General features: G+C 51.2%; 1 protein-coding gene across 6 annotated transcripts in view; it reads left to right on the forward strand.

The window, feature by feature from the left end:
• Positions 1 to 26,444, forward strand: part of TBC1D14 (TBC1 domain family member 14) — a 106,789-nt gene that overhangs the window by 34,658 nt on the left and 45,687 nt on the right. For 4 of the 6 annotated variants that reach the window (XM_042936982.1, XM_042936980.1, XM_042936981.1 and 1 more), the window contains exon 3: positions 13,634 to 13,763. In XM_042936982.1, coding sequence (XP_042792916.1) covers positions 13,634 to 13,763 — 130 coding nt within the window. The remainder of the gene's footprint in view (positions 1 to 13,633; positions 13,764 to 26,444) is intronic. The other 2 variants (XM_042936983.1, XM_042936979.1) reach the window with 1 other exon arrangement.

Raw genomic sequence — 26,444 nt, forward strand, 5'->3', positions numbered from 1 at the left:
TTAAAAAAAAAAAAAAAAAGGCCTTCATGGGGGAAGTTTTTAAATACACACACATGCACTCTCTTTATGTCAAATGATCCTCTAGGGGCATCAGAAAGTGTAGTTGAATACATTTTTTCTTGGCTAATAATGCTTACGAATGTGTTTATTGAATGATCTAGTTAATACATTTCCTTTGGGGGTTGGGGGTGGAATAAAAGGTTTGTTCTCTGAAAGAGTTCGTGTATTTCTTCTTAAATATTTGGAAGAATTCACTAGTGAGGCCATTTGGACCTGAGTTTTCTTGGTAGGTTTTTAAAATATAGATATTTTTGGATTTGGTTTGTTTTGCTGAGGTGTAGTGGGTAAAGCCTGAGTGGTGCAGGTGGGGGAAGAATTAGGAGGGATGTGGGCAGGTGCAGCTGTAGGACGCTGGTGCAGGGGAGCCCAGAGAGTCCTGGGAGTGAACCTGAGGGAAGGAAGGAAGGGGAGGGACTTTGACTAGCGTGTCCCTCTGGCAGCTGGATGAGTGATCGGTAACTCCCGAGCCGGACCAGCAGATGTGGACTCCACTCCTGTGGTAGGGAGGAATGGACCAGAAGTTTCCAGCAAGGTAGCAGGAGATTTAAGTGTGTAAACATAGTCCGAACAGTCCTTCTCAAACGCGTGAGCCTCGGAGCCACATGGGGGGCTCATTCAAACAGGGCTTGCTGGGCTTTATCCCAGAGTGTGATTCAGTTGGTGCAGGGGGCTCAAGAATTTGTTTCCAGCTCGTTCCCAGGCCTGCCTCTGGTCCAGGTCCCCGCTGTGGGATCCATGGCTAGAGTCTATTCCTTAGCCAGCACCTCCCCGCCACCAGCTGCGCTGGGGCAGGGCTTTCTTTCCCGGAGCCCAGCAGACTCAGCGCTCAGGACCACTCCAGCGCCGGGTTGCCTCTCAGATTCGATCGTCTGTCTTCTTTTCTTTTTGATTGCAAAAGTAACACATGCCCATTTGGGATTTTTAAAGCAGTAACAGAAATTGGTGTTTTGTGTGTTTGTTTTTGAGAAAGGACGAGAGAAGGTGCAAGTGAGCAAGGGGCAGAGAGAGAGAAACGGGGCTCGCCCAAAGTGGGGCTCATGTTCGCCCGAAGCAGGGCTCGAGTGCATCCGAAGTGGGGCTCGAACTCATGACCCGTGAGATCGTGATGTGAGCCCAGCCAAGTCAGATGCTTGATGACTGAGCCACCCAGCAACAACAGAAGTTCGCAAAGTGAGAGTAAAATTTCTCTCTTTGCCCCTCACCACCTCCTCTTGCTGGAGATGGCCATCTACTGACTTTCTCTAGTCAGACATTTCTTGTGCAGTTGTGAACACACAAACACACTGGCAGGGCTGATCATTAGACGGAGGACCCTGGCTGGGGCGTGTGGAGGACTTTTTACCGTGGGTTAGTGTTGGCACGTGATTGAGCGAGGCTTAATGATGCCCCAAGGGAGAGCCTACCTGTGTCACTTCTTGTGGGTTTAGAGTAGATCATTTTTGTTGAGCTTGAAGTTGTTAGTTAGAGCTTGTCCTTTTTTAATACCTAATGGTATTTGGAGTCATGAAGGTGGGAGAATACTCTAGTGATGGCACTTTTTTTTTCTTTAAGATTTTTTTTTAAGTAATTTCCACACCCAACATGGGGCTCCAACTTAGAACCCCGAGATCAAGAGTCCCAGGCTCTACTGACTGAGCAGCCAGGTGCCCCCATCTAGTGATGGTGCTTTTAAAAAAACTTTTTTAAAAAATGTTTTTATTTTAGACAGAGTGTGAGCGGGAGAGAGGCAGAGAGAGAGGGAGACACAGAATCCGAAGCAGGCTCCAGGCTCTGAGCTGGCCACACAGAGCCTGACGCGGGGCTTGAACCCACAGACCGTGAGATCATGACCTGAGCCAAAGTCGGACACTTAACCGCCTGAGCCACCCAGGCGCCCCTAGTGATGGTTCTAATGCAAGTTTTTGACGGGAACTTATGTGACAGTGTTGGAACTCACCTGAATACCTGATCGCTTCTTCCAGAAGGTGCCATGTCGGGCACACAGGAGACGCTCGAGGTTGTTCCAAATGGGGATTTCGCTTTATTTCTCAGTCAGAGATGCCTGTGGGTCCTGTGGCCAGTTGGCCTCCCCTGGCAGGGGTGGCTGTGGTCTCTGCAGAGATGCGAGGGCCCCCCGGGAACCCACCTGGTCACGCGGGCTTTCCTTCCCCGACTGCCCGCCCTCCTCCCTCCCTGGGACTAGTTCGGAGTCAGAGCCCTGCCCGCCCCCGCCCTCTGCCCTCCCAGCTGGTCCGCCCCGTCCTGCGTGCCTTAACCTTCCAGACTGTGCTGCAGGGCCCGGAAGGGCGCCCAGGGTGCCTCCCTGGGACTGTGGCTCCGGCTCCCGGCTCCGGGAATGTCGCCCAGGAGCAGTCTGCACTTGTGGGGCTGGCCTTTCGGAGGCGTGTGGCTCCCGTAGACGCCATGGCTGTCTCCCCCGCGCTGCTGTTCGTGGACAGGTTTGTGGTTGCAATCTCGCCCCTCTTGCTTTCCCTTTTGTCATCGGAGGCCTACCTGGAGCTCGGATTTTGCCACGTCTGTAGGTTTTGGTGTGATTCAGCACCTCTGCCCCCGTCGGGCAGAGTCGTTTCTGAGTTTCGAAGGGGTGTGGTCCCGAGGCTCCAGCGAGGGCCTGCGGGCCCCAGGAGCCAGGGGCCTCGGTGTGTGTGCGCGTGCCGTCTGATGCTCGCTGCACTCCCGTGTTGGCTGTTCCCTCCGGTTTTAGGGACCAACTTGATAACATCAGAGGCTCCTTGGCTAACATTTTCTGAAGGAAGAGAGACGCCGAATATTTCTAGCTCTCGGGTACTTGTGACTGTGTGCGCGACTAGGAGCGTTGGGCCTGCTGTTTGGCCACAGTAAGAACACCTCAGTGTCTGTCTCAGTCGCCTCATATTTCCTGTAGGGCAGATGGGGTTTTATCACACAGGAGGTTGGGTTTGTAGGACGCGGTTTTGTGTCCTGTGTGCCTATGACGGTTGAGTGGGCTGGCCTTTTCAAATAGATGTGGCAGTGGGGCATGTTGATTTCTGATGGTGGAGATCTGGAAAAAAAAAAAAACAGTAAGAAATAGGCTTTGGAGGAATCATTTACCGTTTTTGCCTTCTCTACCCCGGAGGAGTGGCAGGATTTAGATGTCCCTTCAGGAGCAAATTCCTTAGCCTCGCCGAGACTCTGTTTCCTGTCTGTGCCATGTGGGTGGACCGTGATCCCTGTCTGGGTCGTGCCTCCATGTGAGGACCCTCCAGCAAGGGCTTCCCTCCAGAGTTCCATCTCTCACGCAGAATATGTGGGACGTGCCAGGCGCGGTACGGGGCCCCTGACAGGTGATCTGTGAAGGGTGGTTGTGATTCAGGAGATGGTGGAGAAGATACCCGTCTGTTCTGGGAACGGAACGTGACGGTGTTTTAGCGGATTTCTGAGGACTTTGGAACAAGCTTTGGTTATGTCTTGTCAAAGACACAAAGGAAGGAGAAAGCAAGAAGCCCCAGGGAACCGTCGAATTACAACCTGGAGTTCACATGCACAGTATCTTGAAGGAGGAGGACTTTGGAGGTTTATTTCCCAAGATTCCAAGGAGTTTTGAGCAGTCCCTGCTGAGTGTCTGTGGCCCGTGGAACCTGCTCCTCCAGGTCGGGCAGGGCTGCGCCCTTCCACCCCCGCCGTCCTCCACCTTCTGGGGCAGTGTGGACAGCTGCCGGGCAGCAGCCGTGGATGTTCGGGTCCAAGTCGTGGTTCCGTGTTGCTCTGTGTGTCTCTGGGCAGGACTCCCCAGCCTCTCTGAATGCTGGCTTCCTCTGTTTCATTTCATTTTATTTTATTTTTTTAAGGTTCGTTCATTTTTCAGAGACAGAGCGGGAGCCGGGGAGGGGCAGAGGGAGACCCAGAATCTGAGACAGACTCCAGGCTCTGAGCTGTCCGCACAGAGCCCGATGCGGGGCCTGAACTCACAGACAGGTGAGATCGTGACCTGAGCCAAAGTCGGATGCTTAAGTGACTGAGCCACCCAGGCGCCCCCTGGCTTGCTCTGTTTTAAATGGGCAGGTATAATTCTTGTGTGTTCTTTCTGAAAATCCCTCCAAAAAGCGTGTATTCGATAAACATGTTTTCCTGTATGCCAGGAACTGTTCTAAGCCCTAGAGGCACCACAGTAAACACAAGAGACGGGACTCACCCTCGTGGACTTTACATTCTGTGATGAAGACACATAAAGGAACAAGTTGGTAACTCTCGTGCAAGGCATTTGAGTGCTTACACCAGGTAGGGCCCTGGCTCTGGGTGCTGCCCTCAGCACACACTTCCCGTGCTTTGAAATACACTGGTTCAGGGACCCAGATCCAGCACCTAATCTTGTCTGTCAGCTAGCATTCTAGATTGTTCCTGGAATCACCTTATTTTGACTTCAGTAATGTCTGAAAGTTAGTGGGGGCGGGGCTGAAAGGCACCACCTCAGCCCCACACCATTTAAGAAGAAAGGGGGTCTGTCCTTAGACTATACGGTCTCTTGTCGAAAAATGGAGAGATGGAACTTTGGGTGGAAGTCCTTGCTGGGGGGCACCTGAGTGGCTCAGCCAGGTAAGGGTCGGACTTCGGCTCAGGTCATGATCTCAGGGTTTGTGAGTTCGAGCCCCGCGTCGGGCTCTCTGCTGTCAGTGCAGAGCCCGCTTCGGATCCTCTGTCCCTCCTCCCATCCCCCTTCCTGCTTGTGCGCCCTCTCTCAAAAATAAATTAACATTAAAAAAGTCCTCGCTGGAGTGTCCTCACGTGGAAGCACGTCCCGGGTTTCCAAAGCCAAAAGGACAGTGTTCGAATTATGATGTTAATGATGTTTGACCTTCAGGACTCCTCACGTCTGCCTAATTTTGTGTTCATATCTAAACATTTTTTTTTTTTATGTCTAGAAGATTCCCCCAAATGAATAAGCTTCAAGGCCCCCTAAAACTGGGATCTGGCCCTGCAGGTGGCTGAGAGGGGGGACACTGCAGTGGCAGGTGTCCTGACGTGTGGGCAGTGGAGGACCAGGTGGAGCACGGCCCAGATGAACCCACAGCTTAGCTCTGGCTGGTTGTCGTGCGGGAACACGTGCCCGTGTGGCCAGCTCTTACGGTATGTCAGGAGAAGCCAGAAGCCCAGGTTTTTCTTTGATTTCTCGATATTTAAAAATGCTGATAAATATTTCCAGCTGGAAAACTCTGTGCAGGCAGAAAACACAGGCTCCCAGCGTGTCACCTCTCCTTGTGGCCCCTGCACACACACCTGCCCCGATGAGTTGTGTGTTATTTCACTTAGTTCTCCCGAGACTTGTTATCTCCATTTACAGATGAAAACCGTGAGGCCCTGGGCCTTTGCTGCTTTGGTGGGGGGTGTGGTCCTGAGGGTAGGGGGTGGGGGTGGAGGGTGGGGTGGGCAGTGGGGTGGGAGGTGGGGCCCTGAGGCTGGGGGGGTCGGGTGGGGTGGGGAGCCCCGATTGGAGCCACAGCTAGGCCCCTTGTAGCCTCCTGTGCATCACTTCTCAGCCAGGAATAGGTGGTAACAAAGTCATGTCCCATCTTGCAGTTTTCTTGGAGCAGATAAGCACCTGAGCTGCCCGTGCTGGGAACCTGGGGTTCAGATTTGGGGGCCTCTCACCAGGAAGGCCCCCGTTCTGCCTCTGCCTGAAGTTGCTGGAGCAGGGTGGTCAGGTCAGCGTGACGGGACCGCAAGTACGCCTGTGGCCCCTTGGTGACAGTTGCCTTTCAGCCGTTCTGTCGTGTTCCTGCGCGCATGTCCCTGCAGCCTTGCTGGTCTGCGTGAGGTCTGGGAGTGGACGGCAGTGTGTGTGCACGGCCCTGCTGACCACAGGGCTGGCTCTGTGCCCTTCCAGGGTTCTCGGCCGTGTGGTCGGAGGCTGCACCGGACCGCGGAGGCCTGGAAGGGCGGGGGTCTGAGTCCCTGGTGGGCGGCCTTAGGAACTTACCTACCTTGTAGGAGGTAGGCCGTTCTCCTTGGGACACTTGTGCACGGCTGGGGTCGTGAAGCACAGGGCAGAGCGGGTGCATGAGCCACGTGGGCTGAGCCGCCAGTGCCTTCCCAGGTGCCGCTCCATACGGTTTCACTTCTCTTTTCTAAGTGTTTATTGTTTGTACCAGTGCAGCATCACTGACCGTTTCACTTGCTCTCCAGCTTTTTGTTGGTTAGGGCACTTGCCACCCGACACAGCAGGGGCTCCTGGCGCTCGCCACCTAGCCTTACTGGGGACGGGCAGAAAAATTGGGCACTGTTCTGGGGTTGGATAAAGCCTTCCTGATTTGGAAGATGGGGGTGGGGGTGGTGCAGAAGCACTAATTTTCTCTTTTTCTGTTTTTTAGTAATCTCTACACCCGGCGTGGGGTTGGAACGTACCACCCCCGAGATAAGAGTTGCACGCCCCACCGACTGAGCCAGCCAGGCACCCCTCGCTTCCTTTCTTATCGGCAGAAATCCCTAATTTAGCAACGGCTTCTTTATATAAGAACTTTTTTCTTCCTTTTTTTTTTTTTAAGTTCATTTATTTTTGAGAGAGGGAGTGTGTGTGAGCAGGGGAGGGGCAGAGACAGAGAGAGAAAGAGAGAACTCCAAGCAGGCTCCACACCATCAGTGCAGAGCCCGACATGGGGCTCAGACTCACAAACTGTGAGATCACGACCTGAGCCGAAATCCGAGTTGGATGCTTAACCGTCTGAGCCACCCAGGCGCCCCTATTAACTTTCTCCAATAGGCGATACGCTTGCATGGTACAAAATCCAGAAAGTGCTATATAGAGTGTGTGGTGAAGAGTTTTGTTTCTGCACCGTGCCACCGGGTAAGCTGTTGCACGAGCACAGAATGCCCATTTCCGTCTTCTCCCAGAGGTAATCTGTGCTGGTGCGAGCCACGCAGGTGCACGTACTGTGCGGCGTGCTTTACGCTGTTACGCGCTTCGCTTTTTGCCTTTAACGACGAATAGATGTTGGTTCTTCAAAAAAATGGCCCTGACCCCCTTTTTTTAAAAAAAGGTTTGATTTATTTAAGTAATCTCTACACTCTGTGTGGGCTCGAACTCATGACCCCAAGATCGGGAATCACATGCTCTACCAACGGAGCCAGCCAGGCTATCCCCTGACCCTTCTTACTGATGTATATGGACATGTCATGAACCCCTGGGTAGTTTTCGGTCTTTTTTGACACTTTGAAGAACTCTCTGTCCCAGCTGGAGCATTTCAGCGCAATGACACGCACATTTGTCATGTGTTCAGCAGCCTGTGTGGCTGGTGGCCCGTCCTGGGCGGTGAGGGCCTGACCCCTCTGTCGGGAGGCGTGGGGCGTTCAGGTCTCCAGGTTGTATGTTTCCCCACTCGCCCCGCTTTGCCCCTTGTCACATGTCAGCCCCCTCTGCTTCCTGCCTGTGGGAAGTATAAGCACCATAAGCCACATGATAAGGCACTGGACAAGCCTAGCGAAGGAAGGATCCTGTGGCTTATAGCGTGGGGGAGTCGGAGGAAAGGGAGCACCGGTCAGAGTCTGCGCAAAGCCGTGCCCGACTGGTCTTGGTGATGACCAGGTCCTGATAGTCCATTTCGTCCCAGTTACCTGTGTCCGTGCCTGATCTTGCCCCTGCTACTGATGATGCCCCTCACTTGTGGGTGGCACTCCACAGCAGGCAGGAGAGCCGGCAGGCAGAAATTGACACGCCATTGTTTTTAGCCTTACTTTGTCATGGGTGTCCCATGTCTCTTCCTCTGAGTTGTTAACCTATTGAAATGAAAAGAATGATTGTTCCAGCCAAGGGTAGATGCCCCAGTCAAACCCTGGCTCCCTTTTCCTGCCCAAGGGTCTTTTCTTTTGCTTCCTGCAGGCTCTTAGGGTTATTCTTTTCCCTTGTAGTTGGGGGTGGCTTAGTCACGGACAGCCCCAGAGTGTATTTCCGGAGGCCTCTTCAGCATTGTTGGAAAATGCATCCGGATAGGATAGGCGTTGTCAACAGATCCCTGGTGGGGCCAGCCCCTGCTGGGTCACCTTCCCTCAGCCCACCATTCCTGTAAACCTCGCCTCTCATCTGCCCCCCTCTCTAATGCCTTCAGGGTGAGAGCGTTAGCTCGGCTGAAGGGGATTGCGCTGGAGGACAGTGCTGTCAGTCCCCTCATGGAGAAATGCCACGCGGTGATGATGGTGACAACAGCTGCTGTTGTCGTGAACGTGAACTGAGTGTGTGTGATACAGTCGGCCAGGCCTGTGAGGTCCTCGCCTTGTTTGACCCTTGAAACGCGCGTGGGGGGCAGGCCCTCACGTCTCCTCTTTCAGGAGCACTTTGAGGGTTGGGGGAACGACATGTGCCATGGTGCCACAAACAGGTGGAAGCCATTGAAGGGATTTGGGGGACAGGGCTGGTGCCATCCATCTGTGCCCACTGTGTGGCGGAGAGATTTCTGGAGCATCACGGTAGATGCAGCGGGAGTTCTGCAGGGGCCCAGAACCTGATGGATCTTGGTCCTGTGCTCCAGGGACACCTGAAGAAAGGGTGGGGCAAGCACACTGGGGGGTGGGGGTGGGGTGGGGTGACAGGCTGTGTGCCCGCCTGGATGTGTGTGCGGCCCCAAATGACCCAAGGAGGAGGACCGGGAAGAGGGGCCAGACCCTTGCCAAATCAGGTGAGAGCTTTGGAGCTAACCTGGGGAGAGACTGAGGGTTTCCGAGCAAATAAGACTGCCTCCTGTGGTGCGGCCCTCAGAAAAATTCAGTGCATGAATGAGAGATCTCCGCTCTGGCCGCCTGCCTGCGGGGGTGCTCCTGGGACGAGGCTCAGGAAGGATTGTAAGGCCCTCGTCAGCCTCTTAGAAATGGGGTTCACCTCGTTTGTGGACAAGTCCTCGGTGCTTCCCCTTCAGCCATTACTCCTCCCACTGGCTGCAGGATGTGAGCGGGCATCCTGGAGGAAGGGGGCTAGTCAGGAGGAAAGCCGTGCCCGCCCCTAGGTGGGTGCCTGTGGGTGAGAGGTGCGGATGGGTGGGGCAGGCTTCAGCATCCGGAGCCCGGGTGGCTCTCAGGGAACCCTGATGCCGACAGCTTTGGTTAGACCGTGTCATTGTGCCCTGCGGATTGAGGACCCACTGGTTGTTTATTGGCCCTTGCTGATTTGATTCCCTTCCGGCTCAGGTGAGAGTCTGGCCCATTTTGGTGTTGTTTCTGCCCTTCAGAGACTGGATTGAGGTCGACAGCTGAGCCTTAATGCTGCCAGTAGAGTGAGTGCTTCTTCCTTCGCAAAGGATTCTAGCCCTGGGGCAAAGGGCCCTCTACTGGGGATGCAAAACAAAGGGAGTCTCCATGACTGGTTCTGTGTCTGGCTTGGAACAGTGCTCCGGGCGCTGCCCTCAGCCTAAGTGCACGGCTGCTGGCTGCCCCCCCAGGAGGGCTCTGGCCTGGGAGCAGATTGTGGTGTTCTGTTCCGCCCCTCCTCCCTCCTCTCCCAGCAACCCCTCACCGCCCGCCCCCCCCCCCCATCTTCCACGGCCCCTTCTTTCAGGGCATTCTCTTAACCCTGCTCAGAGCTTATCTCTGTTTAGTTCTTAGTCCTGGGCCTTGATTTGTCTGGACTTGCCCTTCACCTGGAGCGTGTGTGGAAGCTTGCACTTAGGCATCACTGCCGCCCTCGGAGGTGGTTCACTCCACGGGCCCCAGGTTGGAGGATGATGGGCTGAGGTCCCATTCTGCCTCCTCATAGCTCTGCACCCGCCTCCCCTGCACATGTGGCTGCCCCGTTTGTATAGAGCGCCTCCTGCGTGCTGGATGGAATTCTGGGGATGCAGAGGTGACTCTGCCCTGCCCCCCCAGCAGCCCGCACCCTTAGAGACAGGTGTGTGGAGAGAGGGTGTGCACCCGACAGGCACAGAGCAGCAGGGTGGGTGCTGTGGAAATAGCTTCCGTGGGAGCCCAGGCCCGGGGGTTGGACGGGCGGCAGCCGGTCTGGGTCGGCTTTGCAGAGTGAGTCCAGAGGTTCTGCAGAACCAGGACGGACGGGAGTACTTCCCGAAGATGGTGGTGGGACAGGTGGATTTGAGGAACCTTGAATCAAGCAGTCCCTGTGTTCTGCCCCCTGGTGAGGCGTCACAGATACTGGCTATGGCCACTGTCTACTCCACTACATGAGAGCGCTTAGGCTGTCTGAGGGCCAGGTCTTCTGCTAACTGGCTATGGCACAGGGCTCGTGAAGGGACAGCCTGAGGGATCCACGGCTGTGTCTTCCCCAAGGTGCCTCTGGGTTAGGAGGACCGCACAGGGTTAAAGGGAACCGTCAGGGCTACTGGGCGCTCCCTGCCCCATCTGAGTTCTCTCACTGCACCTGCCCGGGAGTGGGGTTTGGTCACATGATGGGAGGAGGCAGGTCCTCGGTTCCATCTGGCCTCCTGGGCCCAACAGCCAGGTCCATGCCAGCCTTCCGATGACCCCCCGACCTGAAAGGGGAGCAAGAGGCGCCTGTTCCCTGTGCCGGTGACACACACCGCTGAAGCTAGGGAGGGATTCCTGTCCGTTCCGAGGTCCTCAACCTCCCATCCACAAAAAATAATACGGCCAAAGATGCCTTTGATAAGTCACGGTCTGTCATGAATCATGATTTTGGTAAGTTTCATCTGCACTGCATTTGTGCAGATTTACATCGTTGTCCAGTGGACGGAAAAACCAATGTTTCTGTTCCTCTTGCCCCTGCTGGCCCCGTCTCTGTGACCAGGACCACATTTACATTCCGCCTCCCGGAGCACAGATGCCCAGGCGCTTCTGTGGGGTTCTCTATTGCGTTCCTTGCCCCTCTAGACCCTCACTGACACGTGTCCCTCCACAATAGGGTTGAGGTTCATCAGGAGGTGTAGCCCTCACTCCTGTCCCCTCCCCTTCCAGGTGCATTGGGGTTCCTCACCGTTAGTCCCTTGTGCCCAGTCCCCTTCTCCAGAGGCAACTCCTCTTTAGCAAAATGTCAGCTGTTAATGAACCGAATTCTGGATGCCCAAGCTCTTAGTATCCTTCTGGGTGCCTGACATTTTAGCTCGGTTTGAACCGTGTGTGTTTCACCAATGGCTGTCTTAGATGGTACACAGGCTGGGCCTGGGGATAGCCCAGAGTTTCTTTCTTTCTTTCTTTTTTTTTTTTTAACCAAAGTTTCTTTCTTATAAAGGTATGTATAGAATTGCCTTGGGCTATGAAACGGTTCCTGAAATGGATTCTATTGTAACCACAACAGAAGAGAATACAGTGAGACCATTGGTTTCCTTTTCTGAAAGTTTTCATAACTTTATTTTTTTAATGCTTTATTTATTTTTGAGAGCGAGTGCGTGTGCACAAGTAGGGGAAGGGCAGAGAGAGAGGGAGACTCCACGTTGACCGCAGGGAGCCTGACATGGGACTCCCAGGAACTGCGAGATCATGACCTCAGCCGAAGCTGGACGCTCACCTGATGAGCCACCCAGGCGCCCCATGACTTTATTTTGATTTGATTTCAAATGTATTGAAAAGTTTCAAGAAAAACACAGGGAACTTCTATGTATTCTTTTCTTCGATACACTCTGTATTTCACTTCGTTTTATCTGTTCTGTGAGTGTGGTATATGTGCCATATGAGCAAGTAAGTATTTCTTCGAAGCATTAAGAGAATCAGCTGGAGATACCATGCCTGTCTCCCCCTCAATGTATCTGTATATTCCCTAAGAACAAGAGCATTCTCTCACATAACCACCGACTGTGCAGTTGTAGGATCGGGAAATGCAACGTCAATCCTGTGCTGTTTCTTAGTCCGCGGTCCGCATTCACATTTTGTTGGTTGTTTCAGGGATCTTCTCTGATTGATTGTCTGTCTGTCTGCCTTCCTCCCTCCACCCGTATGGTGTGCTGTTCTGGGCACATCGGAGCCGCAGGCCTGTGCTGTCTCCTCTGACATTGGGAATGCGGCTTCGAGCACTTGCCTGAGGAGGGTTGCCTTTGTAATTAACACGTAATCTGTGGGAGATACTTTCAAGCCCTGTGGAAACCCTCTTCCTCCTGCAGCTGTCAGCCACCAGGTTCGCCCCCATCCCTCCTCTCCTGCCTCCATCAGTCTTCCTGGGCTTGTTCAGCGACATTTTCCCCTCCTCCTCCTCTTGTTTGTATCCATGTGGGTGCTTGGATTTTTGTTTCATTCAAGCGACTACAGTCCCTTGCTCTCATCATTTATCTTGATGGTTAGATTGGTCCAGATGTAGCCAGTGGGAGCCCTTGTTTCAAGCTGGCTGCCGTTCCCTTCACATGTGTCCCCTATATTTCTTTCAGCACTTTCTTACTTTCTAGCACACGAGCTGCTGGGGGTTCATCTTCTACTTTCCAGTGAGCCCTGGAAACCACTTGTTTTGAATGAATGGGCCTTCCAGAACGTAGTTTATTTTGTACTACCATTTGGGATTTATTTGTGTTATTCGGGACCTGTTTACATGTTGTTGGGACGGAAGACCTTGGACTCTCTCTTGAGTGGTTTTCTTTTCATTATATGTGGAGACTGTAAATAGGCAATATAAATTTACCTTATAGATAATTAATTTTAAGTAGGCTCCGTGCGCAAGGTGGGGCTCAAACTCACAACCCCAAGATTGAGAGGTGTGTGCTCCACCAACTGAGCCAAGCAGGTGCCCCCCACAGGTAATTTAAACTGAGCTAGAGGTTAATTATTAAAACAGCTCTGACTTAATATAATTTTTTTATTTTTTTAAAGGTTATTTATTTTGAGAGACAGAGACAGAGCATGAACGAGGGAGGGGCAGAGAGAGAGGGAGACACAGAATCGGAAGCAGGCTCCAGGCTCTGAGCCATCAGCCCAGAGCCCGACGCGGGGCTCAAACCCACAGACCGTGAGATCGTGACCTGAGCCGAAGTCGGACGCTTAACCGACTGAGCCACCCAGGCACTCCTGTTTTTTATTTTTTTAAAGGTTATTTATTTTGAGAGACAGAGAAAGAGGCATGAGCAGGAGAGGGTCAGAGAAAGGAAGAGAGAATCCCAAGCAGGCTCCGCACTGTTAGCACAGAGCCCAGCATGGGGTTCTGTCTCACGAACCGTGAGATCGTGACCTGAGCCAAAATCTAGAGTCAGACACTCAGCTGACTGATCCCCCCTGGGCGCCCCTAGCAGCTCTTATTAAGCACTGATTGTGTACCTGTAATTCTAATTCCCGCAAAGACCCTTGTTAAACACAAGGAAACAAGCTTAGAAAGGTTAATATACTGGTCAGAGTTACACAGCTAGTGAGTGTTGAGGCCAAGTTTCAATTCAGTTCGGTCTGACTTTAAAGGTCACTTTTGTTACAGACTTTGTTATAGTATGAGGTGTTTCCTTACTTTAAGTTATAGAATTTGTGCCTGTGACAGTGGAACAACAAAAAACTTATTTGTGGCTTAAGGGCTTTTTCCTTGCTGCGTAATTCTGTGTCTTACGTGAAAAATCACACCTGAAGAATTAAAGCTTGTGGTTCATCACATTGTTGTCTCAAAGGAAAGTCTACTTGTGTTCATTCAAGAGTGACTCGTTGTCGTGGTATTTTTGTAAATGCCCAGAAGTTTCCTAACCGTCTTATTTTCTTCCTGTAGGAATTTGCTTGCTAGAAAACAGAATGCAAGACTTGACAGACAGAATGACTTGGGATGGAAGTTATTTGGAAAAGTACCACTCCGAGAGAATGCTCAGAAAGATTCAAAGAAAATACAAAAGGTATACAAGGTATAAAAACACAGAAACGTGTTATTAGCATATATTTATGAACCTTGTAAAAATGGCCTTTATTGAGGCTTTGAAATTGGAAAACTGTGTTACTCTGCATGCCAAGTTCCTAAAATGTAAGTCTGTCTTCAGAATGTTGATGACTTTAACCTTTTTCATTTCCTGTAGCTCACAGCATGCGTATAGGAAAGAGATAGCGGGGCTCTAGATCTTTATAACCCAATTTGATCAGTTTTTCCAGCAAGAGTTGTAAATGTGTTTGTTGTCAGAGGTGTGTTAATGATGTTTGATATTAAAGCGTTCTTGCCCTCTGATCCCATGGGTTTCTTGGAGCTCAATCCTTCCGGTGCTGATTTGGCCAGGAATGCGAGGGCCATTGTTCACCCAGGCTGTAGGATGATCCCCTTCCCCTTGCTGGCTCACAGGCTGCCTACTTGTTTGAGGTGGGGAGGGCACAGGGTTCAGGGGCCAGGCCAGGCCTGTGGCGTCTCATCACCGCCAGGCTGCCTCCGTCCCCGAGCAGGGGGCGATGCCAGCGGCTGGAGACATGTGCTTGTCTTTGCAAAGAAGGTTCGTGCCCAGACTCAGCGGGGCCAGGGGCCTCTGTGGCCTTGGAAGCTCTGACTGTGACAGCCTGTGTCTTCTCCAGGGCTCTGAGTCCCAACCACCCTCACCTCTGCCGTTTGCTGGTGCTGTGACACTGTCCCCGGCAGGCCGACCCCTCCAGCCTCGGTTTTGTATCCATTGGCAGTTGCTTAGTAGATACTTTTTTTCTCTAAACCTTTATTTATTTTTGAGAGAGAGAGACTGAGCGCGCGCAGGGCAGGGGCAGAGAGAGAGGGACACATAGAATCCGAAGCAGGCTCCGGGCTCTGAGCTGTCAGCACAGAGCCTGACGAGGGGCTCGAACCCACGAACCATGAGTTCATGACCTGAGCCGAAGTCAGACGCTTAACCGACAGACCCCCCCCCCCCCCCAGGCGCCCCTGCTAAATACTTTGGAGGACCTAGTGAGTGCCGGGCCTCGTGCGTGGCCCTGGGCTTACAGAGCTCACACAGCACCGTGCTGGAGAGCACCCCTCTGGTGAGGAGAGGACTCCAGGGAGGGTATGGAAAGGAGCAGGACGGGCGTGTGTGGGGGCAGGGGCACGGCCTGCTGGGCAAGGCTGCACACGAGGTTGAGGTCAAAGGTGTGACGGAGTTATTAACAACAGGGATCATGAGCGATTGTTGTGTGCTGGTTTCAGATGAGTCAGCACTTGGGTGTCTGGTTCATTTAAAACTCGTAACAGTCTTCTCAAGAAGGTACTATTACCGTCCTCATTTCACGGAAGGAGCACTTAGACAGGCTCGGTGACTTGGGCAGGGCCGGAACCCAGCCCCAGGGCCCTCGCTGCTCCTCTGCCTCGGCAGGGAAGGGGCCGCAGGCGGTGGGGGCGGCCTGTGCTAAGGGGCAGTGGCAGCCCGGGCCCAGGGAGCAGTGAGAGGGGCTGTCTGTGGGGCCCGCGTGAGGTGATGTCCCTGGAGGGTTTTACTCGTGTGAGCCGTGATGGCGTCGCCCTGGCAAGAATGTGGCTCCTGGACTGGTCCAGAGGAGGGGAAGTGGGGCTGGCCCCGCGTGGCGCTCGCGCGGTTGCAGAGGACGGCCCCTTTGAGTATTAAACGTGTTAGGTACAGCGGTGCGGCGTGTGGGGCGAGGCGGGGAGCACATCCCGGGGCTCTGGCCCCAGCCACGCGGTGGATGCGCGCCTATTTCATTTTGTGAAAGCCTCGGCAAACTAAATGTGTTCTGAATGTCATCTGATGTTCCCCAGAGCGGTCGTCTGGACCCCGGAGGCTCGCGAAGTACTTGGGTGTTGGAATTCATTTTTACGGGTTGTTACATTTGGATTCTGAAGCGCTCCTTGCGTAGGCTTATTACAATAGCACACAATTAAAATTTGAGGAGTCTGTATGCAAAGCTCTGCCATAAATTTCTTAGAAACGAAATAGCCAAGCTGTTTAACAATTTTTAAAGAGATCCACACTTTGAAAAAAGTAACCATTATCCTAGGGAGATTTTCCCATGACTCTTACTGTCACTCACATCATGTTTGAATTTCTTTGTTTTCTTTGTCGTACTTTTTTTTTTTTTTTTTAAAGGTGAACATGGATTATGTTCTTGAACCTAAAGGATTTCTGTGAACTGGAGTGACTAGGTCCTCTAATTATGTGGCAACCCAATACCGCAGGGACGAGGACCGTCTGGCTTCAACCATCAATAATAAAGGATGTAATTGTACCGGGAAGGGTCATACAATCCTGCCCGTGTCCTGTTTGCTCGTGCTTTGTGTCTCCGGCCCTCCCTCCCCGGGCTGGCCAGGCCTCACGGGGATCCAGGGCCGGGTACCTGCTGTCGTGGGGGTACAGCAGCCGGCGGCTGCCGCAGATGTCCACCCACACGCTTTAGAGAGCCCAGAGCCGGCGCCGACTGCCGAGGCCCGTGATGCCAGACGGTGCCAGGTGTAGGAAACTCCGGTTCCTCCTCCCCTTCTCTTTGGAATGTTTTTATTAGCGGAGAGAAGCGCCATCGCGTAGTGCTGTAAGACCATAGACTTTGGAGGCAGACTGTCAGAGTCCGTATTCCAGCTCGGCCACTGTTTGGCTGTGTGGGCAAGTCCCTTAACCTCCTGAGCCCCATTTTCGTCCTCTCTGAAATTTGGAGAGTAACCGGACCAGCCTCGGAGGGGTGAGGACGAAGTGCGTTGAATGTACCTCAGGTGCTCAGAACGGCGTTGAATGTCGTAGGTGCTGGAGAGCGTTTCCTGTTGTCGTCGTCTCTTTCCTGGGACAAGTCCACCTTGAACAACAGGAAACAGGACACCGCGTGGGAGGGTGAGCCTGAGGCCTCCGCAGGTCCCTTCACTCGCGTGCGCAGACACCACACCGTGTTGAGGCCAGGTCTTGCGCCGGGAGCACACAAGCCCTCGGGCCGGCGTGCCTCAATTGAGGCATCCTGGTGGAGCCCGGGGGACAGGTGTGTACGCCCGCCGAGGTCGCTGGGCTTGCAGACTTGGGTCTGATTTCCAGCATCCCCTCTTCTTATCCGTGTAACTGTGGGCCGTTACTTCTTGGTTTTCTCATCTGCAGAAGGGGCACTGTGGTGCCTCCTCACGGGGTTGTTAAAAATTAAGAGATGATGTACGTGGACCGTTTTTGTCCCAGGAGTGGCCCAGAGTGAGTACTTGAGGAGTGGCTGTTGTGACGTTTAATTCAGAAAGAGGCCTGGCGAGTGGTCAGGGCTGCTTGTGGTTTGCCCGGGGCACGTGGGACACACGTGACTTCGTTGTAACTGGGCCAGATTCCCTCCACTTGAGTCTGACACAGACATAGCTGCCATTTTTACGAAATGTTGAAATGTTACTTTCAGTGATCTTTTCAAACTTCAGAAGGATTTTGAAAAGTCATGGTCTCCCAGCTTACATTATGATTTCTAAGTAGGGGAACAAAAATGACCAAGGATAGCTACGAGAATCACACTAAACCAGTGTTTCTCAAAGCATGGTGCCCGGGGGGACATGATCATCATCTGGGCGTTTGTTAGAAACACGAGTTCTCAGGCCTTCCCCCCCACAGACCCGCTGAAGAAACTGGGGCTGGGGCACAGCAAGTGCCCACCAGCTGTGGCAACCGCCGGTGAACTGGAGAGGCCCCGAGAGTAAAGACAGGAGAAGGGATCTGAAGATAGCTGCCTACGGGCCTCCGTCATTGGGTGTGTGCGGGGCAGGGCCCGGCCAGATTGGCCCCCTGGGCAGTGCTGGGCCGGCGTGTCCTTTGCTTTGCGGATAAAGAGGGACCTTCCTCCTTGGCTTCCATGGTCCTTTGTTCCACATATTTGAGCCACCGTGGGGATCCTTCCTGGAATTACAGTGAAGGGCAAGACTTCCTTGGCCTCCGCCTTGCTTGGAACTTGCTTGCCTTAGATCAGGCAAAAACAGATTGGACAGAGTAACTGCAGGTAGTCGCAGCTGTGATAAGCGTCGTCGTGCAATTTCCGCACCACTGGTTTTTCAAGTGACTGCCGGTTCCCCGGTCCAAGGGGCGTTCCTCAGCCCTTGTCTCATCAGCCTCTCCCCTGCTCCTTGGGAGCCTTTCTGACCTTGACTTCAAGGTCACCACATTCTCCCTCCTTTGCAGTTTTCCCCGCTGGGTGCCCTCCAGATAGTGGAGTCCCCCTCAGGTGCTGCCCTGTCCATGGCCACCCAGGAGGAGATCTCAGCGGGACTCCAGGCTTTAAATATCGCGCCTCCACTGGCAGCCCCCGCCTTTGTTCCCTGAACTTCCGCGTCTAGCTGCCTGCTGGGTCCTCCACTGGATGTCTGACAGCCACCTGGCTAACAAGTCCAGGCTATACTCTTTCTGTTGCCTGTCTCGTTGGGCCTCTTCTCCTTGCATCTTTCCCCGTTTTGGAAAATGATAGACTTCGCCTTCTTTTTCAGGTCTAAACTTGACAGTTGTTCTTGACCTCTCTCCTCTCTCTCCTCTCTCTCCTCTCACCCCTCCTCCCGTCCGACTGCCGTTTTGCTGATGTTTGCGCTCTGTTGGTGCGGCCGGCTTTGAGGCCTGTGACCTGCTGGGGGTTCAGATGATCCGGTGCAGTCAGCCTGGTGCGACACGGATGTGCTTTTTACTGTCCCTCAGTTGCTTGAGCTGCTGGAAATGGGGACTGCACACATCTGGGGACGCTTTAGAGCAGAGTTTGTGAGCCTTTTAGACGTAACACTGGGTGTACAGACTTGAGGCATCGGCACCATTGTCAGGAAATGTCCTGTCTGGGCTCCGAGGCAGCTACCGACAGGCAGGGATTACGGTGAGGGGTACGGTGTGTGGGCTTTAGTGTCCTGGATAAAAGATGTCATGTGAGCAAAGAAGCATACACGTGTTTGGGCTCGTATCACCGGGAACATCTTGGATGGCCTTTTGGAATTTCAGGTCAGCTCTTAGATGTTAAAGAGAGAGTCCCAGAAGGCGGCAAATCCAGAACGGCTTAAAGTGATATCCGTTCTCCTCACCTCTGGGTTCTGTGAAGTCTGGGTAGTCAGAAAAACCTACATCATCACAAACTGCAGAGAAGATAAGGCTGGATGGTCCATGCAGGTGACTGGTGATGGGCCTACAGATCAGTCTAAAACGACAGTGAGAAAACCTCCTTCATCTGCAGCATCCCTTATGCCTTTGGAAAGTAGGTTCGAGGCAGTTTGCAAACATGAGCAGGTCTCAGTTCTGCGTACGGAGGAAGTGTGCTCTAACCTGTCTCTTCTGACAAATGCAGCTATGAAACTTGAACATATACATAGAGCAGCCTTTTCAGCATTCTGAAAAGTAAACCGTGGCAGGTGGATCGGGGAAGAGGGCCACAATTCACAGTACTGCTGAATTGATTGACTTTACCCCCCTCTGAGATTGATTTTCCCCCCTCTGAGATTCCCCACCCTGAAGTCAAGGTATCCTAAAACCCAGAGACGAGTGTTAATGTGGACAGAGAGAGCACTAAGAAAGGCTTTCTAGTTCTGGATGAGGAGTGGGTCTCTAACGCTCAGAATGCAGAGACCCTACTTTTCATTTTTTCCTTTTCTCTGCTTTCTCACATCCCATCCCCCACTCAGTTTCTTGGCAGTAGAAACTGGCCGGCAGGCGCCTGAAACTCTCAGTAAGGGAACCTGATTACAGGAAACTGTTCCCAGGAGGTGGGGCAAACCCCTGATGCCCTGTTCTCTCTCCTCCTACCCTTGGCCCAGGGTGCACACAGATGTGGGAGGTGTGTGGTTAGAGAACCCAGAAAAGGGGCCACCCGGGGAATCAGCAAGTTCCGGGGACATCGTAGAGAGGAGGAGTTCGGGAAAGTGACCTTCGAGGTTGTTAGGAACTCCTGGGCTGACCCCCAAGTTGTAGATGCATGGATCCGACTCTGACTGGCAACTGTAGACTTTGAGAACTGAACTTTGGAATAGACCAGCACACAGGTCCCACACTGGCCACTGGGCGGTGCGCGTGTGGGGTATAGCCAACAGGCGCTGGAAAGGCTTTGGCAAGTCAGCTGACCGGAGCCGGTTGGAATGTGGGAGTGGAATCCAACCAGGTCAACTGCCTATTAAAACAGAAATACGAACATTCTCCAGAGGGTTTGGGCAAGACCCAGAGTCTTGTAATGCAATAGCCGAGATGTCTGGAATGCCATTCCGACGTCCTCAGCATATCAACAACTAGGAAAATCTGCTCTCCCATTGGAAAGACAGTTAATACACACTACTGCCAAGGTAGCACACTTGTTGGGATTATCCAGCAGAGACTTTAAAGCAGCCATTGTGAAAATACTCCAATCAATCAATCAATCAATCAATCAGTCAATAAGAGGGGAACGTTCTTGAAATAGGAAGGTAGAAAGTATCAGTAAAGAATTTGAAAATAGAAGGAGGAACTGTGTAGAACTTTTGAATGAAAAATGCAGGAACTGAAATAAACTAAGTGGATAGGCTCAGTAGCAGGATGAAGATAGTAAAGGAAAGAGGAGTAAACACTGAGATAGATCCACAGACTTGATTCCATCGGAACATTACAGGGGAAAAAGGGGGGAAAGAACAGAGTCTTAGAGGCACGTGGGGTAGTACTGAAAGGTCTAACATTTGTGCCGTTGGTGTTTCAGGAGAGGAGAAACATGGGGTGCAGAGAAAAATTTTGGACTAAATAATGGCTTAGGGTGTCCTAAATCTGACAAAAGAGATAAGCCTACAGATTTGGGGAGAGGGGGGTTCAGTGAACTCCAGACAGGAGAAAGCCACAGAAGCCCGTGCCCAGACATGTCATAACCAAATTGACAATTTGGAAAAATAAAGACAAAAAATCTTGGGGCGCCTGGGTGGCTCAGTCAGTTGAGCGTCCGACTTCGGCTCAGGTCATGATCTCACGGTTTGTGGGTTCGAGCCCCGTGTCGGGCTCTGTGCTGACAGCTCAGAGCCTGGAGCCTGCTTCGGATTCTGTGTCTCCCTTCCTCTCTGCCCATTCTGTGCTCACGCTCTCGTCTCTCTCTCAAAATAAATAAATATTAAAGAAAAAAAAAGGTAAAAAAGCCTTACAAGCAGCCAGAGGAAGTGTAGTACTGGAGAAGAAGAGCCATCAGTCCCAAATCGCATACTGGGCACAAATACCCTGCGGGAATGAGGGTGGAATAAAGCAGATGAAGGCAAAGTAGGGGATTTGTTGCCAGCAGATCTAAGTGAATTGCTACAGGGAGTTTTTCAGACGGGAGGGTCATTGCGCCGGAAGGAGACTTGGAACACCCCTTGGAACATTCGGAGGAAGAGCTGGATGTGGGGGTCTAGGTAGGTGCGATAGACCGCCGTTCTCCTAGCGAGCTCTTTGAAATGTGTTTGAGTGAGAGTAAGAACTATAACTTTGTCTGGGTTTTCAGGGTCTGTAGATACAGAAGGGGATACGGTGGTAAGATTGTAAAACATGCAGTATGCATGATAATCCCTAGATCAACCACCAAACTATACAAACAGAGAGTTAAAAACACCATAAATTAAAATGGAGTTCTAAAAAGAGTGTAAAAAATGAAATCAAGGCAGGAAAGAGGAAATAGAGGAAGGAAAAATCTAGATAAGATGATAAACGGAAGCATGTCAGTCATTATGTTCCTATAAATGGTTTGAATGCACCAGTTGTATGTCTGAATACCCAATCCTGACAGGTTGTCAGGACGGATGAAAAAAAATGAAAAGGACCCAAATATGTGTTGTCCACGGGAAAGTCACTTCAAATATACAATACGTAGGCTAAACTGAATGGATGGGAAAGGTATACCGTGAAAACACTAATCAGAACGAAGACAGAGTAGATAGACGAACATAAGAAAAAGTACACTTCAGAGCAAAGAAGGTTCGCAGCGACCAGGCAGGACGTTCCCCAGTGAAGACAGAATGATTCCGAACGTGTGTGCCCCGGCGGCAGCTGCAGAATGCATGATGCAGAGACGGGCAGATCTGAGACAGGTGCACAAATCCTCCGTCATTACTGGCACGTCGACCCTCCTGTCTACACGGTGATTGATAGGCCGTTGAGAGAATCAGCCAGGACACTGAAGGACTGACCGACGTTTGTTGAACACGCCAGCCCCCCGTGAGAGCACAGCACACGTTTTTGACAAGCGTGCACGCGACATTCACCAAGAGAGACTGTAACCTGGGTTGAAAAAGAAACCATAAATCTGAAAGGATTACAGTTATACAAAATGTGTTCTCTAACCACAGTGGAATCAGATCGTAAAGCAGTGACACACAGATAGCAAGAACCTTCCCAAAAGCTTGGAAATTAAATAAGAAACACACCTAAACAAATCATGGGACAATGAGGAAGTCACAAAGAGAAGAAAAAAAAAAAAGGAAATATTTTGAACGAAAATAGAACATCTAAAACTTTGTGGGATATGATGCTTAGAGGGAAATTTATAGCACTAAAACGCTTATTAGAAAAGAAGAAAGTTCTCTCATCAGTAATCTGATTTTCTACTTTAAAAACCATAAAAGGAGCAAATAAAGTCAAAGCAAGCAAAAGGGAGGAAGTAATAAACATAAGAATAGAAATCAATGAAATTGAAAACCAAAAAATAATAGTGAAACCAAAAGCAGGTTCTTTGAAATGATGAACAAAATTGATCAAATGGATAAAATTGACAGGTGAAGCAAATCACCAACACAACAAGTGAGAAAGGGGATACGACTACAGACCCTCCCTTGCAGAGATTAAAATGACAATGAGAATGCATGGATGATTCCACATTCATAAACTTGATAACTTAGACGAAATGGGCCGTTTCTTTGAAAATCACAAATTGCCAGAACTCATCTAGGATGAATAGATGACCTGAATCATCCCCTGATTATTAAAGAAACGGAAATTGTAGTGAAAAACCTTCTAAACAAGAAATCTCCAAGCCCAGAGAGTTTCATTGGTGAATTCTAGCAATATTTAATGAAAAACAACACCAATTTTAGAGGAGAGACTACCTCCTGACTCCGTTGATGAGGCTAGTATTACCCTGATACCAAAACCAGACAAGTGCAGTACAAAAAAAGCGAATTGGTGACCAGTATCCCTCATGCAGACACATGTAATCCTCAACATAGCATTAGCATGTTGAATTCGCTAAGACTTTAAAAAAAAAAAGAAAGGGCAATACACGTAAGCAGCATTTGTGCCAGGAACGCAAGGCTGGTTTAGCATTTGAAAATCAGCCGCTGTGTGGCGCCTGGTGGTTCAGTCGGTTAAGCCTCTGACTTCGGCTCGGGTCACGATCTCACTGTTTGTGGGTTCAGGCCCTGTGTCGGGTTCTGTGCTGACAGCTCAGAGCCTGGAGCCTGCTTCGGATTCTCTGTCTCCTTCTCTCTGTCCTTCCCTTGCTCATGCTCGAGGGCACGTGCGCGCGCTCTCTCTCTCTCTCTCTCAAAAGTAAACACGTTAAAAAAAAAATCAGTCGGTGTAATCTACTGTACCAACAGTCTTGGGGGAATGTCAGGAGTATTATCTGAGTGTAGGAATTTAGTCTCAAAAGTTTACGTGCTGTAGGACTCTAGGTGTGACAAACATAAAAGCTTAGTGCCAGGGGTGGCATAGGGGATGACTACCAGGGAGGAGCAGGGAGAAGGTTTTGGGGTTAATGGAATGGTTCTGCATTTTGGTTGTGGCAGTGGGGGCTGGAAGATGGCACGTGTAGAAACTGATAGAGCTGTAAGGGGTGCCTGGGTGGCTCTGTCGGTTGGGCATCTGACTCGACATTGGCTCAGGTTATGATCTCACGGTCATGGGATCGAACTCTGTGCCGGGCTCAGTGCAGAGCTCAGAGCCTGCTTGGGATTCTCTCTCCCTCTCTTTCTGCCCCCCCCCCCCAAATAAATAAATAAACTTTAAAAAACTGATAGAACTGTATACATCAAAAAAGCTAACTAATTGTATGTTGATTTTAAAAATAAAACGAACGATGAATGAATCAGCCAGGGCACCTTTGACCCATGTTTCCATTTCTAGGGATTTATCCTAGAAATAAATCAGTATGTGAGTAGAGTGATGGTTGTATAAGGGTTTTGATGGCAGCACAAAAGATTGGAAGCAGTCAATCTAAATGCCTGGCAGTAGGGAGTCGGTTAAATCTCTAAGTGATGTAAAGTGCAGATCGTAAGAAGCTAAGTGAATAACCGTTACATTAGCGTGCTCCATATGTATGAAGGTATTTGCATATCTTTGTAAACGCACGGTCTGTATCTGGTAGGATACTTCCAAAACTGGTCACGATAAAATTGTTATGGAGTGGGAATGAACTGACTGTGTATGTGGGAGACAGGGAAGAGGGTGACCTACTTTCTCTGCATCTTTTTTAAAATTTATTTTTATTTATTTTTAACGTTTATTCATTTTTTGATAGAGACAGAGCATGAGTGGGGGAGGGGCAGAGAAAGAGGGAGACACAAAATTCGAAGCAGGCTCCAGGCTGTCAGCACAGAGCCCGATGTAGGGCTCGAACTCATGCGAGATCATGACCTGAGCTGAAGTCTGCTGCTCAACCGACCGAGCCACCCAGGCGCCCCTCTGCATCTCTTTTCATACCTTTTGAATTTTGTTTTATGTGCATGTCGGCCTGAAAAAAAATTTTTAAATGTGCAAAGAATGATAGAAAAAAAAATTTGAGGAATTTTGGTCAAAGGATAGCAAGAGGAAGCCAAAGGTAAGTGGATATCCCAAAATACAACCTACAAGTTCTCATGTAACTGTTAGAGGCAAAGTACACATTTGACATTGAGCTTCCTAGTGGCCAGAGCAAAGAGGGGTACGTTAAACGTTAAGGAATCCCATGCGGGAAGCTGCACCTGATCGGGGAGTTTGGGCTTGCTGAAGTGCTGGATGTAATGTTTGTGTGCAACAGGGACTTTTTGTGGAGGGTGAGTTTCAGTGTCCAGTTCCCCTTAATATGGGTTTTAGAGAAGCAGCATGTTAGTTTTTTTTTTTTTTTAATTTTTTTTAAGCTTTATTTACTTTTGAGAGAGAGAGAGAGAGAGAGGGAGGGAGAGACAGCATGAGTGGGGGAGGAGCAGAGAGAGGGAGACACAGAATCTGAAGCAGGCTCCAGGCTCCGAGCTGTCAGCACAGAGCCCGACGCGGGGCTCGAACCCACGAACTGTGAGATCACGACCTGAGCCGAAGTCAGCAGCAGGTTAATTATTTATCAAACTTGTATGTGATGCCTTTCTGGACAAGAAGCAAAAAAGGGAGAGTTGCGAAGTTTCTACAGGGGAAATGGCAGTGTGGTCGGTTACTTTGCACGTTGTTTTTATTCCGTGGATGGATGGGCTCCCATCTGTTGTGGTGACGGTCAATTCATTCTGAGAAGTATGTGCCTTTGAACAACGTAAACTGAAATTCCGGTGAATAGTGCCTCTTAAGGTTTGCTTATTTTTCCTAACGTGCAAGTGGTAAGTTCCCCGTCAGTCTCCTGCTCTGTGGCTCCAGGAAGAGAGGGGGGTTCGGGAATAGGAGCCACGTGTGTTAGTTCTGCGTAGATCTCCACTGGGGCCTCCGACAGTGCAGGAGTCAGAGGTCTGGGGTTTGGGAAGGCAGGCCCCCTCCCCCCCCCCCCCCCCCCGCCCCAGGGGACTCTGATTGGGATCGGAGGGCCCCGCCTCTGGTCTTGGTCCTGTCGTGCACAGTCAGTTTTGTGGCGTTGGGCCAGCGACTTCGCCTTTTCCTCGTCTGCAGAGGTAAAGTCCACCTTGCCCATGCTTGTGAGGGTCGAGTAGGATGAGCGTGGGGATGCGGTTGGCGTCCAGTGGGGGCTCAGTAAAGCTCAGTGGCTTCTCCTGTTCCCGCCCTCCCTCATGGCCACACCTTCACTCTGGTGGGTGGGTAAAGCGCAAAACAAAACAACACAAAAAAGCTTTGCTGCGGGTGGTCCCTGTGGCTTGGAAATTGCGAGTGGCAAAAGCCTTGGATTCCATCCAAAGTGGCTTTGAAAGTATTTCTTCAAATTATAAAAATAACTCATGAAAAAATACCCAAATGGTAGACGTCGCGGTAGAGTAAAATGGGAACGTCTCTTCACCTTAAGACCTCACAGTCTCTCGTGGCGAGGGCCTCTGACGGTTCAGTGCCCACCCTCCCAGGCCTTTCTCTGAGCCAGACCACCTGCAAATAGATGTCACCCACATTGACACAGTTATCACAGAGTCACAGGCCGTGCGAGCTGTGCAAATCTCGTTGGTGCGCACACCCCAGCTACTCAGGAAATCCGAGCAAGTCACTCAAAGGCACAGTAGGCTGTGCTTCGTCAGAGAGCACCGCCCGCGTTCTGAAGCCAGTGTCCCACTGACCCTGGGCCCTGGCAGTGGCGTCTGCGGTCTGGTGGCCTGTGTGTGTGTGTGTGTGTGTGTGTGTGTGTGACCTGAATGCATTCCGTGGTCCTGGCCGAACGGAGGCGGCTTCCTAGGAAGACCCAGAGGGGTGGCCCTTGGGAACTTTCAAATGCTCCTGCCCTTCTCTGGGCAGTTTAGGGTGCTGACACAAAGGCAGTGGCAGCCCAAAGGGCTCTCCTCTTCCCACTGACCTAATCCCCAGGGGAAGACTGAGGTGGTTTTTGTTGTTGTTGTTGTTAAGCAT

Source organism: Panthera leo, chromosome B1 (assembly GCF_018350215.1).
Source record: "Panthera leo isolate Ple1 chromosome B1, P.leo_Ple1_pat1.1, whole genome shotgun sequence".
Lineage (NCBI taxonomy): Eukaryota > Metazoa > Chordata > Mammalia > Carnivora > Felidae > Panthera > Panthera leo.